The following is a 15,106-nucleotide window of genomic DNA, read 5'->3' on the forward strand; positions in this document are numbered from 1 at the left end:
CTTCTCCTTCAAACCTGATCTCATCTTTTAATTGATTTAATTAATTCTTCGCCATATTCCATCCAAATGTACAAGGTCCCTTGCAGAGAGCAAGAAAGAACAAGAAAGAGAGAGAGTGAAAGAGCAAGAATGAGAGAAACCAGGACATCCGAGATGTAGCGGATTACCATCCGCTGTTATTACTCATTATGTTTTGGAAGTCACACAACTGACTAATGAGAAGGTCTTGAGAAGTGATCAGTGAGAGCAGAGTACATGCAGGAACCACAAGCTCAGCAGGGGGCAAACTCCCAGCACCATTAAAAAGCTCAGTTGTGGCTTCAGTGCTGAAGATAAGCCCACTGGTATATATGAGGCCTGGGCTAAAAGGATGCCAACCATGTCTGGCAGTCTCTGGGATGCGGAAGAAGTTGACACCATGCCACACTTGGGAAGCAAAAAGACATCTGCTGCAGACCCCCATGTTTCTACTAAATGGGCCAGCCTATTTGGATTAGACAGTAGACATGATTTCAAGTAAAAGAACCATTAAAGACCCTCCATGAATACTAAATGAAACAGTTCTTAAGATAAAACATCCACCTCAGTTCACACTTTCTCACCAACACACCAACAAAGAGGTATACAGCCTGGTGATGGTATACAGATTGTGGGATTTATTGCCATCAAACTGTGGTTGTAGTGTAGTTTGGTTGATAGCTTTCAAGCAATTTTCAAGTCACTATAATATTACTGGATGAAACAGCTCTGCGAATACTCTCGATCTTTGGTAAAGAACCAGCCTGGAGAGCATGATCTGCACACTTTGGCCACTTTTACTGGAAACACCTACCTTGGAGGTACACCTAGTACATGGAAAGAGTCTACTGGCTTGAGAAAGTTCCACAACTAAAATAATATCTGGTCAGCAGTCCTCAGATGGTTAGAGGATGACGGACAACTGTGCTTGGAACCACATTGGGAACAACATATACAGTTTTCTCTTCTGCCTAGAAAAACTGTCCCATCAAAATGAGACAGCTTGGCCCATGACTAATGTTTTATATAGTGCGTCCAGGAGAAGTTCTCGGAGAAGCTGAGAGTTCTTGGGAGCAAGGTTATATCTACTAATCCTTTATTTCCATGTGAGGCAGCATAACCTGAGGTTACTGCAGCACTTAGCTGCCATTAGCTGCTTGGCTTTGAATTTTTCTAATGCCAGTCAGATGTAATGCTTGAAGCAGGAGGCATAAGGTTTTTTTTTTTGTGTGTGTGTGTGTGTGTGTGTGTTTGTTTTCTATGTCGAGGCATAGTACTGCTAGTCAGGGCTTATGAGATGTCTCATTGCTAAATTCCTCAGTAAAATTTGTGGCTGGGTACAGATGTTTTTTCAGAACTTGGAACAGACTATACCTATAGGTAGTGAGAATGAATGATGGGTGGTTGGAAGTTGTAGAGGTGGCTGGAGAAGGGGAAGGTGCCTACCAGGCATGTGGACCATTCGGCAGTTGCAGTTCTCCACTAGGTAGCTCGTCTCACAGTCGATGCGGCACGCCGTGATGCTGTAGGTAGTGAAGAAGTCAGATTTCAAGGGCTTGGACCTGCAGTCACCCCAAGGCGGAGGCAAGTAGGTCAGCTACATGTGTACCCACACACACACACACACACACGCGCGCACACACACACACACACACACACACACACACACACACACACACACACACACACACACACACACACACACACAAACAAGAACACAGGATAAACAAAAAGAAAGAAAGTCATGTATTATTTTGTTCCCTTCACACACACATAAATGAAGAGAATCAAAACTGCTGCATTACACTAATCACTCCAAATTACCATGTCTCTTAGACACACACATACACCCGCCTCCACACTAATCCACCCTCTGTGTGTTTGTGTGTATCCTCTCCTCTCAACATAACCCATACAAGACTGAAAACTATCCTTCTCCATATGGCATGCTGATGGATTGCCCAGCAGTTTTCATTTCATCATTGTTTATGCTGTTGACCTAATTACCGAAATCCCTGCAATCATCGCTTGTTCTACCTCAGGAGGCCAGGTCGTTGAAAAAATGCATAGCTGAGTGATCCCTATGTCTACATGGAGGACGAAGCAGTGCGAATTTGCTGCTGTTTCTTCTGTTGCATCTCTTTCCCCCCCAAAGGTAGTGTCTCCACTTCTGGCCAATGGACACACTGGCCCATGCATAAACTGTTTCCTTTTGGCAGCATATAGAGGGTTTCAAGGTAGCACGTTTTAAAGCTTGTTCCGAGCCACACTACAAGCGTGGAGGAGTTCAAAGAGGCCTTTGAGTATGGTGGTAGCTCTCACACGGGGGTGTGTGTACACCCTGACACGCTTATGGCTGCCTGTGTGTAGCGATAGGTTTCAAAAACCTCCCCACAAACATGTGGCTAAAGCAGAAATCACCAGGTCAGGCAGCTCCCAGAACTGTGCAGATGTGGCGTGATCACTGGTACAATTCGGTGGAGCGAGAGAAAGAAAAAAATGCATTTTTGCAAAAATATTTCAAAGCTATGGTTATTCCAAAAACGTTCCCAATATCCTTCTCAAATTTCATCTTTTATTGAAATATCTGAGTTTGCCATCCTTCAGAATGAAAAAGACTAGACATTTTGTGTATTGGTGTTACTGATTAAATCTTTATTGATCTGAAAAAATGAGACAGAAAGGGGGAAGGACAAATAGACAGAGAGAAATCGTTTGTGTGTGTGTGTGTGTGTGTGTGTGTGTGTGTCTGTAAGAGCAGGGCAGAGAAAAATAGGAACAAAGGGTGAATGTGGACTTAAAATCTGAAAAGACTCATGGCAATCATGTTAGCCAGAAAATGTCGTAAACTGGAGAGAGAATCAGTGACCAGGAGTGCACAAATAAATGTAATGAAAATGAGCTTTTCAGTTGTAATAGTTTTCTGTAACAGTCATCCCAGAACACAAAGATGAATATGTGCACAAAGCATTAGCATTGCTAAACACAAACAGCCATCCCAGAATGGGGTGGTGTGTGGATGTGGGTGGGTGGGTGAGTGTTTATGTTTGTGCAAGGGGGACGGGGGGGGGACGGGGGTCTTGGCAGCATTATGTCGATGAAATCTTCCTCTGCTGCAGACACACCCTGCTCCCTCCACCACCAGTCCCCATAAAGGGCCTGCAGCCAATTCGCAATCAGCATGCACAACACCACTGTGGTGTGAAGGGAAACAGTCGAGCCATCCAGAGCTGCACAGACGCTCCGCGGTACACAAATGGGCACGTTTACGCTAGGTGAACTACGTGAACATGCATGGCAGTAGCAGTGGCACGTGTCGCGGCATGGGGTTCAGACTTTGCACGCTTTCTGTCTGCACTCTACATGTTCGATGGCCCCGTGAGACAAAGACACTGAGGAATGTGACATGCACGGCCACTTAAGAGTGGAGGGGGCAGACAAAGGACAGAGGCATGTCACTGGTGAGAGGGAGAGAAGAAGAACTCAGCTCATGGGATAACTGCTGATGCACAGGCAACATAGAAGTTAAATGAGCAGGTCATTAAATAAATCAATTTGCCGCAAGACATGTTTTTGATGGTCTACAATTAATAGACCTGACAAGCTGGTTGAAATGAACATCAGGCTATCTCTTCCTCTCCCTACTTTTTCATATCTCTCTCTCTTGGTGTCTTGCACGTGGGCATGTGGGGTAAAGAAGGTATATGGCTTTCATTATGTTTCTCTGTCTAGCAAAATCTCTATTCAAGACCAAGGCTGGAGTTACACTCATTGCCACATAATTAACACAGAAAGACACAAAGGGGTGAAACCGAACCAAACAAAACCTGGGAAACCTGGGAATAAACGCTGTCATATATACAGAGCTGAATTCAGCACAGTGGACAGCTCCTGTCACAAAATTGACAAATAATAATAAAAAAACAAACTTCAGTTGAAGTTTACCCTCTGCTCCTGGCAAGACACGAAAGTCTGAAAGCCTGGCGCCACTCCGAACCCAAGTTGATCGATGAATGGGGGCTCATCCTGGGTGTGGATCTGCACTTTGATGCCTGCCTCAAATGACGTCTCATCTGCAGGAGAAGGAAAGGGATTCAGATAAGATCCCCCTGCCCATGCTGCTGTGTAAGGGCGAGGGTACTGATTTATTATCAGATGGCGGGTTTTCTGCTGACGGATGTCAGTGTGTGCTCAAAAAAGGGAAAGCAGTCTAGATTCATCATTTTAGATTGCTAAGGTTTTGCTACCTACTTGACATTCTCCACATGATTGAGGAGTCTAATAAGTCTTGATATACAGCCTTGAACGGTATTACATCATAGGCTTGTAGTGCTGCGTATGATATAATACAAAGCAGCAAGAGCCATGCCAACATTTTTCAGCACCAAGATCTTTAAGTTAATTATGCCACCAACGTCAATATCATACAATATTTGAAAGCTGTTTCTAATGGAATGAGGTTGGTAAGTTACGCAAGAATGGCAAGGAGCGTTTTAAGTATTTTTTGAAACTTATGTGGCTCACTACCACTTTTTGACACAAGGGCAACTTTTGAAAATGCCTCTCAACAACTTCTGGCGCTCTTGGCTGACAGTCTGTCCAGAGGAACGTGTGCTTACTGTTTAAAGACAAACAGACACTAACCAGACCCTTGGGCATCTATGCTCAGTGGACACATTTTCTTACAGAGGCATTTTATGATTGTACAACAACAGATGTGTTAACATGCACAGTTTGTAAGCCACACTGCTTCTGACCAGATATGATCTGGGTGATGGAATACTTTCAGTATATAACATGATGGTGGCAGTGGGGGGTGGTGTTTCTTATACTGCTAAAAGGATAATTTAGAATGGTGTTTCTATTAAGGTGGTGTTTCTGATACTGCTAAAACGTTGATTTAGAATGGTGTTTCTATTAAGGTGGTGTTTCTGATACTGCTAAAAGGATAATTTAGAATGGTGTTTCTATTAAGGTGGTGTTTCTGATACTGCTAAAAGGATGATTTAGAATGGTGTTTCTATTAAGGTGGTGTTTCCGATACTGCTAAAACGATCATTTAGAATGGTGTTTCTATTAAAGTGGTGTTTCTGATACTGCTAATAAAATTATATTTTAGAATGGTGTTTCTATTAAGGTGGTGTTTCTGATACTTCTAATAAAATTATATTTTAGAATGGTGTTTCTATTAAGGTGGCGTTTCTGATACTTCTAATAAAATTCTATTTTAGAATGGTGTTTCTATTAAGGTGGCGTTTCTGATACTTCTAATAAAATTATATTTTAGAATGGTGTTTCTATTAAGGTGGCGTTTCTGATACTTCTAATAAAATTCTATTTTAGAATGGTGTTTCTATTAAGGTGGCGTTTCTGAATGCTGAGTGTACATGTTTTTGTACACAGCAAGCAGAAATGTTACATTTATTTTTTATTTAAATGTTTATACTTGTTAAGAAAGTCAAAAACAGGACTGTGGTCAGAAATAGATTACTACTGAAGATCTACTGAAGATCTATAAATCACCAAGGGACAAATAATTTACAAGTGGCTTATAAGTTATCTATTTTGAAATTATTTAATGAAATGACTGTTATAGAGCCACCCATATGCCACCTCATTTTTATGTTAGCTGCTTCATTTAACAGTTTGGGTAAATTTATTATGCAAAAATTGTTTGGAGATAAGGTCTGCAAACAGCTCAGTTAAACACTTGCCAGAAGACATCTGAACAGCAGCAATAAAATGTTACGTTGAGCATTCGCCTTGCGCCGTCCTTGATTAAATCACATTTGCTGTAGTGCTTTGCTGAAGAGCTGCCAGCCTCTTAGCATCTTATAACCAGCCCTGTATTTATGCAGTGACCAGGCTGGCGGCACGGGACAAACAGCTGTCTTCATGGGGGACAAGGCTGAGAGCTAACCAGCCTAATCACTGCTCTCTTTTTTCGCAATCGTGTGAGGTTGATGTAGTGTCACTGCCATAATGAATACATAAATAAACAAATGGGGGAGAAGATGAAAGGGGAAATCAATACGGTTAGCAGTGTGAGCTCACAGGTCTTCGTTGCTTATGGATTTTACATTAACAGGTGGGACCCTACCCTATGCTGAGGCTATGCACACAGGCTGCTCAAATGCATGGACCACCCATTTGATCAGAACCATATATTTGCTAGAAACAACTTGGAGATATGCAGTTAAAGACTGTAACCCATCTCTTGCCATGGGCAATGCAGGTTTGGTGTTCTCCAACCCTTCATTGGGGGTCAATTTCTGAGCAAAGACTGCTGATTGGATACCTTTAGGTGGTAGAATGCGCTCAACCCTGTTGTCATGGTGACGTGTAAAAACAGCAGTCATATCTGGTCAGCTGTGGGCCTACACAGTGGAGTGGTTCGGTGTTGAGCAGTAGGGAAAAGAGTGGCTGACTAATTGTACTCCAGTATGTAAATGTACACTTACACAATGCACCTATAAGAAAGGGGTACCAATTAAAGTTACCTTAGAGTGGATATACAAGATAGGTTTATCTAAAGTGGCTTGTGAAGTTTTATTTACATTTTCTTATATATAATGGCAATTATGAGACAGAAAAAGCACTAATGAATGCATAGTGTAAATTAGAAAGATTTTGAATTTGTTATAGACTTAGCCATAAATACCTTATGATTCAACACATTAAATGCACTATGGCTACTGTGTACTAATGCATACTTATACAAAGGTACAAGTACACCATGAAGAACTAGAAATCATAAGGTATGTGGTGACTGTATTTTAAGCAAACCTTGTCGCAACAGACATTCCCCTCCATATGAGCTACCAAAAGCTGTATAATGTGATCAAAGCCTTGTCAATGCTTCACCTAACAACACAATATCATTTAATTGATCATTTAATTTGCTGTACTGCAGTTCAGACCACTGGTGTGCAGCTGGTGTGAAGTTTACAGACATTGGTGATGCATATTCAGCACCATGAACAGTACCCTGCAGGAAAAAACTGGCAACAAAAATGGGACTCTTGAAATGCAGGGTTCTCATACAGACAGTTCTCTGGCTGACTATATAACCTGTCGTCTTGTTCCTCCTTCAGCCACTTCTGCGCCCTCTTTTTCAATTACTGGGATGGAGAGCAGCATAGTACTCGAACGTAGCTTCACCGAAGCCTTCAAGCGTAGAGGTGCCGACGGAGGCAGGCCACTGATGTGCGTGCAAATTCAGTACGTGTCATCTCACGTGTAATTAATGTGTGGAGCCTCTGCTCTTGTTGATGTGCGAATGCACAGGTCTAAGTGTGTGTGTGTGTGTGTGTGTGTGTGTGTGTGCATGCAACGTGCTTGCACAATGCAGCACCCTCGCTTCAGCAAGCCAATAATGTGACTCTTGCCCAGAATTTCGGCAAGTAGCCCATCTCTAGAGGAGGCTCGGAATTGATTGATGTGCCTGGGGGGGTCTGGCTGAAAAGGGCAATGACATCACTGCACTCCCTTTGCTCATCACCGATGACCTTAATACTGAGACATAACAGGAGGGATCCACACTGGCATTCCAAAAAAGCCTTAACATTCCCACGCATATTCATATTGCATTCATGAATGTCATTTGCATAGTGGAAAAAGGAAGGATGAAAGAACTTCTCAAGAAGAAGAGGGAAGGGGCTAAAATGAATTTAAAGAATTTAATTTTAGCTCTATGTGAATGCCATTTGCATCCTAATTTGTATTCAAAGTTTGATGGCATAAAGGTATGTTATGAAAAAGATATGAAAGCATTCAGGCATAATATTACAGATAAAATAAAACTTCTGAATGCAATAATCAGTGTTTTCATAACTGGAATATAATTCCTTTCAATGAAAATTCATGAAAGCTGTAAATATAATGTAAAACAGGACATCAAGATCTGATATGATACACTGTAATCATTCAAGTAGTAATATATTGTATAAAATTAAGTGTTTACAACAATTAATTTCTTTGAACCCCTAAATAACCTCTCCCCTCCACCTCGTCCATTTTTCTACTCTCACCTCTATAGTGTTCCTCAAAATAGTTGCTTTGAACAATTTGTCAGTACATTAAACACAAAACTGTGAACAAATATTTTTGTATATTGTAATGAAGCAGTTATGAATTGTGTTCTATAACTTGTAGCATAGTTTTCTTTAGGTGCATGACAATTCTAAGTAATAAATGAACAAAACATTATTTATTTTAGTATTCTTGACTGCTGTCAAAAATGTTTTTTGTTATAGTTACTCAAGGTAAGCAAAAAAAAAGATTTATGACACTACAGTATCAAAATTTTAATAATTTAATTTTAATTTTAAAAATTAATATATGGGTCTCATATGGCACAGAACTATGCACTTGTTCACCCTTCCATTCAATCTCTAAACATCTGTCCTTATTGCCTTAATTGCACCAGTTGTCCATGCTTATCCTGTGAGCTAAAGTAAGTTAAAGTGAGTGTGTGTCTATGTGTGTGTGTGTGTGTGTGTTTATGCACATTACCTGTCTCTCCCCATACTGGCAGGTACTCATCCTGTTGAATATCCAGCATTATTTCCAGGCCATTACCCATACCTCCTTTCATGGTCACGAGCAGAGGCCGACCGTCTTGTCCTGAGTTGAACGTGTAGCATTTGCCATATCGGGTGAAGATCTAAAAGGGAGACAGAAGGAGAATGGAGCACTAAGACACATGGCAGTGGTAAACTGGGGAACGTCATCTGTTGCCAAGTGTGAATATAGTCTGCATTAAACGCCGGTCATGTTTCACTTGGACAGGTGTTGATTGAGGAAAAAAAGTGTAGAACACGGAACTATGAAATTGCATCTAAATGACCTAAGAGCAGCCCTGAGATGCTGAAAATAATGTTGCAATTTTACAACAATGGTCAAGCTGTCAGCTTTCAAAATCTTCCAAAAGAAAAGGCCATTGGTGGAGGCACATATACAGAAATTCAGCTTGTCTTAATTCTTGCAGCGACACTGTCACAAAGTTACTTAGTAGAACTCCCAAGAGGGGAATGAAGATATTGCTGCCTGGAATGACACAGGCAAGACAATTCCTTCCATAATCTTGAGCCTGGCTTTCGGCAATAAAGTGAACTGGATTCATATGTCCTGTTCAAACCACAAGTACACTGTTCCTAATTTTGAATTCCTCGGGGCAATGTGCATTGAAATGAAAGTCATAACTTGAAAAAAGAACGGAAGGAGAAGTAAGAAGCTGAGAAGGCATCCCAGAAGAAACCATGATGTTAGGTTGCTTAGAAACGCAAAATGATATGTATGATTACTCAAAATTACATAAACCCAAGAACAGTAAGAGAGAGTGGCTTTGAATGCAATTCTTTTCATCTGCCTCAGAAAAATGACTTTCAAGTCAGAAAACAAATCGGGAAATGTGGTCTTATAAATGGAGCATTTGCGAAGTAACGATAAAGTTCAGGCCGATTTGGGGTATATAATTTCAGCATGAGCTTTCTGAGGGTATTTGGGATGGAAGCTGGTTAATTAGGAGTGTCTTTGAGGTGGCTTATTCAAAATTAATTGCAGGACCTCAACTGGAGGACAACAATTCTATGATTCACATTCATATCTGGTGATAAACCCTTGCCCATAGAATCAGATCAGAGCCCTTGAGAACCAGTTAACATGGTGTCAGTACGAAGTGTGTCCCCACAATACAGTGCCATTTGACTCAGGGAACAAAAGCTCAAACCTCAGTCAGCAGTAAATAAAAGTTCCTTTGTTTATCTGAAACAAAACAACTAAACTGCTGTTATTCTGTCAGTTCTGATGCACTTATTGGATAAGTGACTCTGCAGGCTGAGTTCAGGTATGTGGACAAAGCATGGAATTGTAGCAAATAGTGTAGACTCCCCAATACCCAGCTGAAGTTTGAATAGTGGGAATTGTGCAGGAATCTCCGCTGTCCAGGGCCAAGCTCAAGTTACCTCTCTTTTGGTTATGGTAATTCACACTCCATGGATTCATGAATAATAAAAAAGGCTTCTAGACAATTGTGAGTAGGCTTGGATGAATGTCCTTCACAGTTCTTCCAGTCTTCAGTTTCTCTCTAGGCTACCAATCCAAAAGTCGGAGTAATTTAAAAGCTTAGATGTGCCTTTGCTTTAATTATACAATGAAAAGTCTGGATACTTAGAGCAAATTACGTAGATGAAAGGAGGTCATTTAATGAAATCCCCTGTAATTCATCAGACAGTATCTCACAGGCATAATTTGATTGAACCCCGAACTGAGGTCGCCAGGGGCAACCCCTAAAGTCCATATATCCATATATGACAGTGTTTCGGAATGGGGAAGAGAAAAAATGCCTCTAGAAAACTGCTTCAAAAGCCTAATGCTCAGTCAAGTATGAGTGGTGCAAAAAAAGGGAACAGGCTTTGGTGAACCTGGAGAATGAGATTTAATGTGCGAACACAGACTGAGCAACAGGAGGCATCTGTACTAAGCCAAAATCAACCACCTGCAGCACACACACACACACACACACACACACAGATATACCATTTACAATCAGAGCTGAGACCAGTGCCGTATTATGATAGAATCAGTGCTTCCTGAACTATGCTGTTATTGATAAATCATGAATTAGCAATTGTGTTTTGCAGCTGGCTAGAGTCATGTATACCTGGAGTTGTTTTCTGCTAAACAAAGACTGCAGGCAAACTCATTTGGAAGAAAATTACAGGGCCATTAAAGACCAATGTAGTCATAGTACATGCATAAGAACATGCATACAATCAGACAAATTTGTCAAAGCTCTTGACAACCATCTTGCTACATTGGACCTACATAGTTTCTTTCTATTTTTGTGTTTTTTCTGTTTTCATCCTTCTTCTTTTCTTTCTTTGGAGAACTTGAGAAGGCCTGCTCCAAATTTGGCCAAACAAAAATGAATGCATGGGGCCAAAGGTGAAGCGGAACCTTTCAGAGGCACTTCACTGGCATCTTCTACAGAGCATGACATAACTGAGACCCACCCTGGCTAATTACGCCACCCAACCTCCCTCCACCAAACCAATGAAAGTGAGGGAAAACAGGGCTTGAGTCTGTTTGTCTTACATTTGAATTGTGACGAAGGTGATAAATGGCTTTACCTGCCCAGAAAGTTCAGTTGGTGTTCAGAGAGATCACTGAAAGAGCTAATGGAAGCTTTGTATTATGCAAAATGCAGCACTGCACACATTAGCATGTGCTATTTTCCCCCAAAAATGGAGTTAACTGAATTGAGGCCTTTGTATGCAAGCAATCAATGAGACAGCTGATTGACCGTGATGGTGGAAAAAAACAATATATATAACCTGGTACACTTTTAAACGGACATTTCCAAAAGATATAGAACCTTGCAGAACTTATCTCCAACCTTAACCTAACATACTCAATACAGTTAATCAATAGCACATAGCCAGGTGTTGTTAGAAACACTAAACTCCAGGCCTGGAACTTAAAAGGCTAAGTACTAGTACTTTAATAAAGACTGAACCTTTTGCAGACAAAACCCTATTTTATCATATAGGTACAATACTGCTCAAAGAAAACACAGTTTTTCAATCAGCAGGGCCAAAATGTCAATGAAATGCATTTATCAAATGCACCAGTTTACACTGGTCAACTCTGTCTGAAGGACAAACATCTGACATCAAGTGTACACACATTTATGTTATTTTCATGGCTGGCATTAAGAGCATCTCCCCATGGCAACTGTAAACATGCTGCTAACCCCTCCTAATGGCTAAAATGTTTGAGTAAGTTAGCGTGCATCGGCACACTTCCTGAGTGGCTTCAGAAGATACTGTCTTCTCTAAGATATAGCAAACAGAGACCAAGGCTGTTGCTAAGACGGGTGAACGCGAGCAGGGAGCGTTGCTGTGGCAACAGGTCCGAGGGAGAGAGGTGAACAGAGCTGGCTGCTGGCGACCTTGGCACGTTGAAGATTGACTATACTGCACATGCAGGTGGAGACTTCGAGTGGAACTTTCCGACAGGAGTTTCTCCTTAGACATGGACAGGAAGTGGAAGAAGCACTGGGATTGTGTTTACAGGTGAACTTCAGGACATATAAGCAGTCTGTCACTGAAAATAGCACATGGAAGGAGAGTGATTCAGATATTTTCCATCTTAGCCACACAGGGTCAGGGTGTTCCTGCCTGGAACTGAAGGGTTCTTTAAACTCTAAATGTCCTGCTAATGCATATTCCAATCACTTTGAATAAATAAACATAATAGGTAGTGTGTCAGAGGCATTGTGTGAATTTAGATATCAATGAACCACAATGTTATCAGGATCCATCAAGTGGCAGGACATTAGCGGTTATTACCTGCTCTCCCTATACTGACTAGAGTGGATCTCGCAGAGAGGAAGCAAGATGAAGGAACTGGGTTCAAGAATCATCATCTTCCTTAAAAAAGTCTTAAAATAGAGCAACCTCGACCTGTGATGTTGCTGCTGACAAGAATGTAAGATATACTGACTAGAAGGATTCGAAACAAATCAATAGCTAAGTTATAAATATAAATGAAAAGATTCATAACGGGAAACACAGAGACCAACCTTGCAACACACCTTACTCAGCTGTACTGTGATATGAAATGATACTTCACAATTAATATGCGATTCATCTGGGAGTGGGTGAGGTGTAAATGGAAAGGACAATCTCAGTGGCTCAGGAGGACCCAACACTCAGCGGCGGATGCTGACTGATATCACAATCTGTGCTTATCCGACTCCTTCAATTGACAGCCATTCCTTTTCCAGAAGAACCCTTCATCACTGCCCAAAAAGACACTGCTCTGACAGTCTGAGGCTTGCAGGCATGATACACGGCGCTCGGTTTTGCAAGAGTTGAGTTCTTTCCACCAAGTTTTGTAGCTAGTGGGTAGGTCAGGCTCACAAGCCTGCAAGATTTTGGCAATTTTCGGCATACTTTGCCCCAGTTCATGCCAAGCCTTCTGAGACGGATGCAAATGGCCAAACAGCTCCCTCGCTATGCTACCCATCACCATGGCTCACTCACGCATACATGCTGAAGAAAGCCTCTTAGCTATTTTAAAAATAAATACTAGCATGTCTTTTTGGAACATGCTCCTCACATTACCAACCTCCTACATTATTCACAGGGCAATTTTTGAACTCCCCTGCTTTTTGGAATCATAAACTCATTATCAGTTTTTAAGTCACAGAAGTTGCTCTTTGCCTTTGATTCCTTGCTTTTCACCAGGTTCGGTATAAGTGGAGGTAATGAAATACGCTGTCTTCTGTCCCTGATATGTGGTCTTCTGTTCCTTAACAACTACAGTATTACTGCTTATTTTTTGAGGGAGGCGTCCCAAATGACCTGTGATATTTCTTCTCAAACATCATGGGCATTTTGATCTCGTGCCTGGGGTTTGCACGGGTGATTCTATTCTTTTGGTGTGTCCACTTGGACAGATGCATGAGCTGACAAAGGGGGGGATCGATAAGGCCACTGAGATGGCTGGAGGGTCTCGGGTGCATTCAGTGCCGCTGAACTCCCGGGGAGATCGATGCCGCTCCGCCAACTGACAGGTAGAACCCTGAGAATTGCAGACACTCCTGATAGTGGAGTCACTGATGTAGTGGCAAGGTAATGCGTGCAATTTGGTGAGACTGCTGAGAAAGGTGCACTGTTCATCTGTCAGTGCCATGCCTGTGGGAAAGAATCAGCCTACGCCCACCTGCTCATCCCCCCTTCTCTCTCTCTCGTTCTCTCTGTCTGTCTCTGTGTGTCTTTCATTCTGTCTCTCTCCCTCTGTCTCTCTTTCATTGTCTCTCTCTCTCTCTCTGTCTGCCACTCTCTCATCTCTCTGTTACTCTCTCATTCTCTGTCTCTTCATCCCTTTCTCTCATCGTCTCACACTCCCTCTATCTCTTTCAGTGTCTCTCTCTCTCTACTGGACATGCACCATGGACTCCTCTAGCATTGTCTTGGTTCCACGCCAGCCAGGCCACATTGACTACCGATATGTCAAATCTTCTAGGTTGCACAGCACAAACCTCATGGTTTTGTTAAAGGATATCTTGTACTTGAATGCGAACGGCTTCATCCTCACTCCAGCCTTCTGCCCTCCCATATGCCATTCACCCACTTCAGTGAAGAACAGTACCTGGTGAAAATGACTGAAGTTAATGGTGCTAAATAACAAGGCAAGCTATAAAAACCCACGCAGCATGACTTAGCCAGAAAACAAGATGCTGCACTCTGCTGTAAAAAGTTATTATGAGGTTACACCTTGAAAAATTTCTGGAGTGTATTTTAAACCGTAATAAAGAAACTCTTGACTAATAACCCAGAGGTTAATATCCTCAGGATCAGGATTTAACAAGAAATCAAACAAGTCAGTCAAATTTTAGTTTAAAAGCCAAACATTTAACTTTTTAAAATAAATATAATGTGCATACTGCAAATAATCAGTTACTTTAGGTAACTGTGCCTAATAAGTGTCTTGATTACCCAGACACCTTCTACTACTGCTATTACTAGTACTACAATTATTCCTACTACTACTAATTTAAAGGTAATATTAATTAGTATCAGCAGTATTAAAACTACTACTACTACTACCACTACTACTACTACTACTATTACTACTACTACTACCACTACCACTACTACTATTACTACTACTACTACTACTACCACTACTACCACTACTACTACTACTACCACTACTACTACTACTACTACTACTACTACTACCACTACTACTACTATTACTACTACTACTACCACTACCACTACTACTATTACTACTACTACTACCACTACTACTACTACCACTACTACTACTACTACTACTACTACCACTACTACTACTATTACTACTACTACCACTACCACTACTACTATTACTACTACTACTACTACTACCACTACTACCACTACTACTACTACTACTACTACTACTACCACCACTACTACTACTACCACCACTACTACTACTACTACTACTACTACTACTACTACCACTACTACTACTAATAACAATAATAATAAGAATATTAAGTATAGTACAATAATAAGTGTTTATATTG

At 41.3% G+C, this 15,106-nt stretch overlaps 1 protein-coding gene across 7 annotated transcripts in view; it reads right to left on the minus strand.

Moving 5' to 3' along the window:
• asic1b (acid-sensing (proton-gated) ion channel 1b) overlaps positions 1-15,106 on the minus strand; it is a 157,757-nt gene that overhangs the window by 9,340 nt on the left and 133,311 nt on the right. For all 7 annotated transcript variants that reach the window (XM_081705576.1, XM_035520621.2, XM_081705574.1 and 4 more), the window contains 3 exons: positions 8,533-8,683; positions 3,964-4,091; positions 1,465-1,615 (listed from right to left, as the gene is read on the minus strand). In XM_081705576.1, the coding sequence (XP_081561702.1) occupies positions 1,465-1,615; positions 3,964-4,091; positions 8,533-8,683 (430 nt within the window). The remainder of the gene's footprint in view (positions 1-1,464; positions 1,616-3,963; positions 4,092-8,532; positions 8,684-15,106) is intronic.

This window comes from Electrophorus electricus, chromosome 22, assembly GCF_041902795.1.
Source record: "Electrophorus electricus isolate QZ-2024a chromosome 22, ASM4190279v1, whole genome shotgun sequence".
In the NCBI taxonomy this organism is placed as follows: Eukaryota; Metazoa; Chordata; class Actinopteri; order Gymnotiformes; family Gymnotidae; genus Electrophorus; species Electrophorus electricus.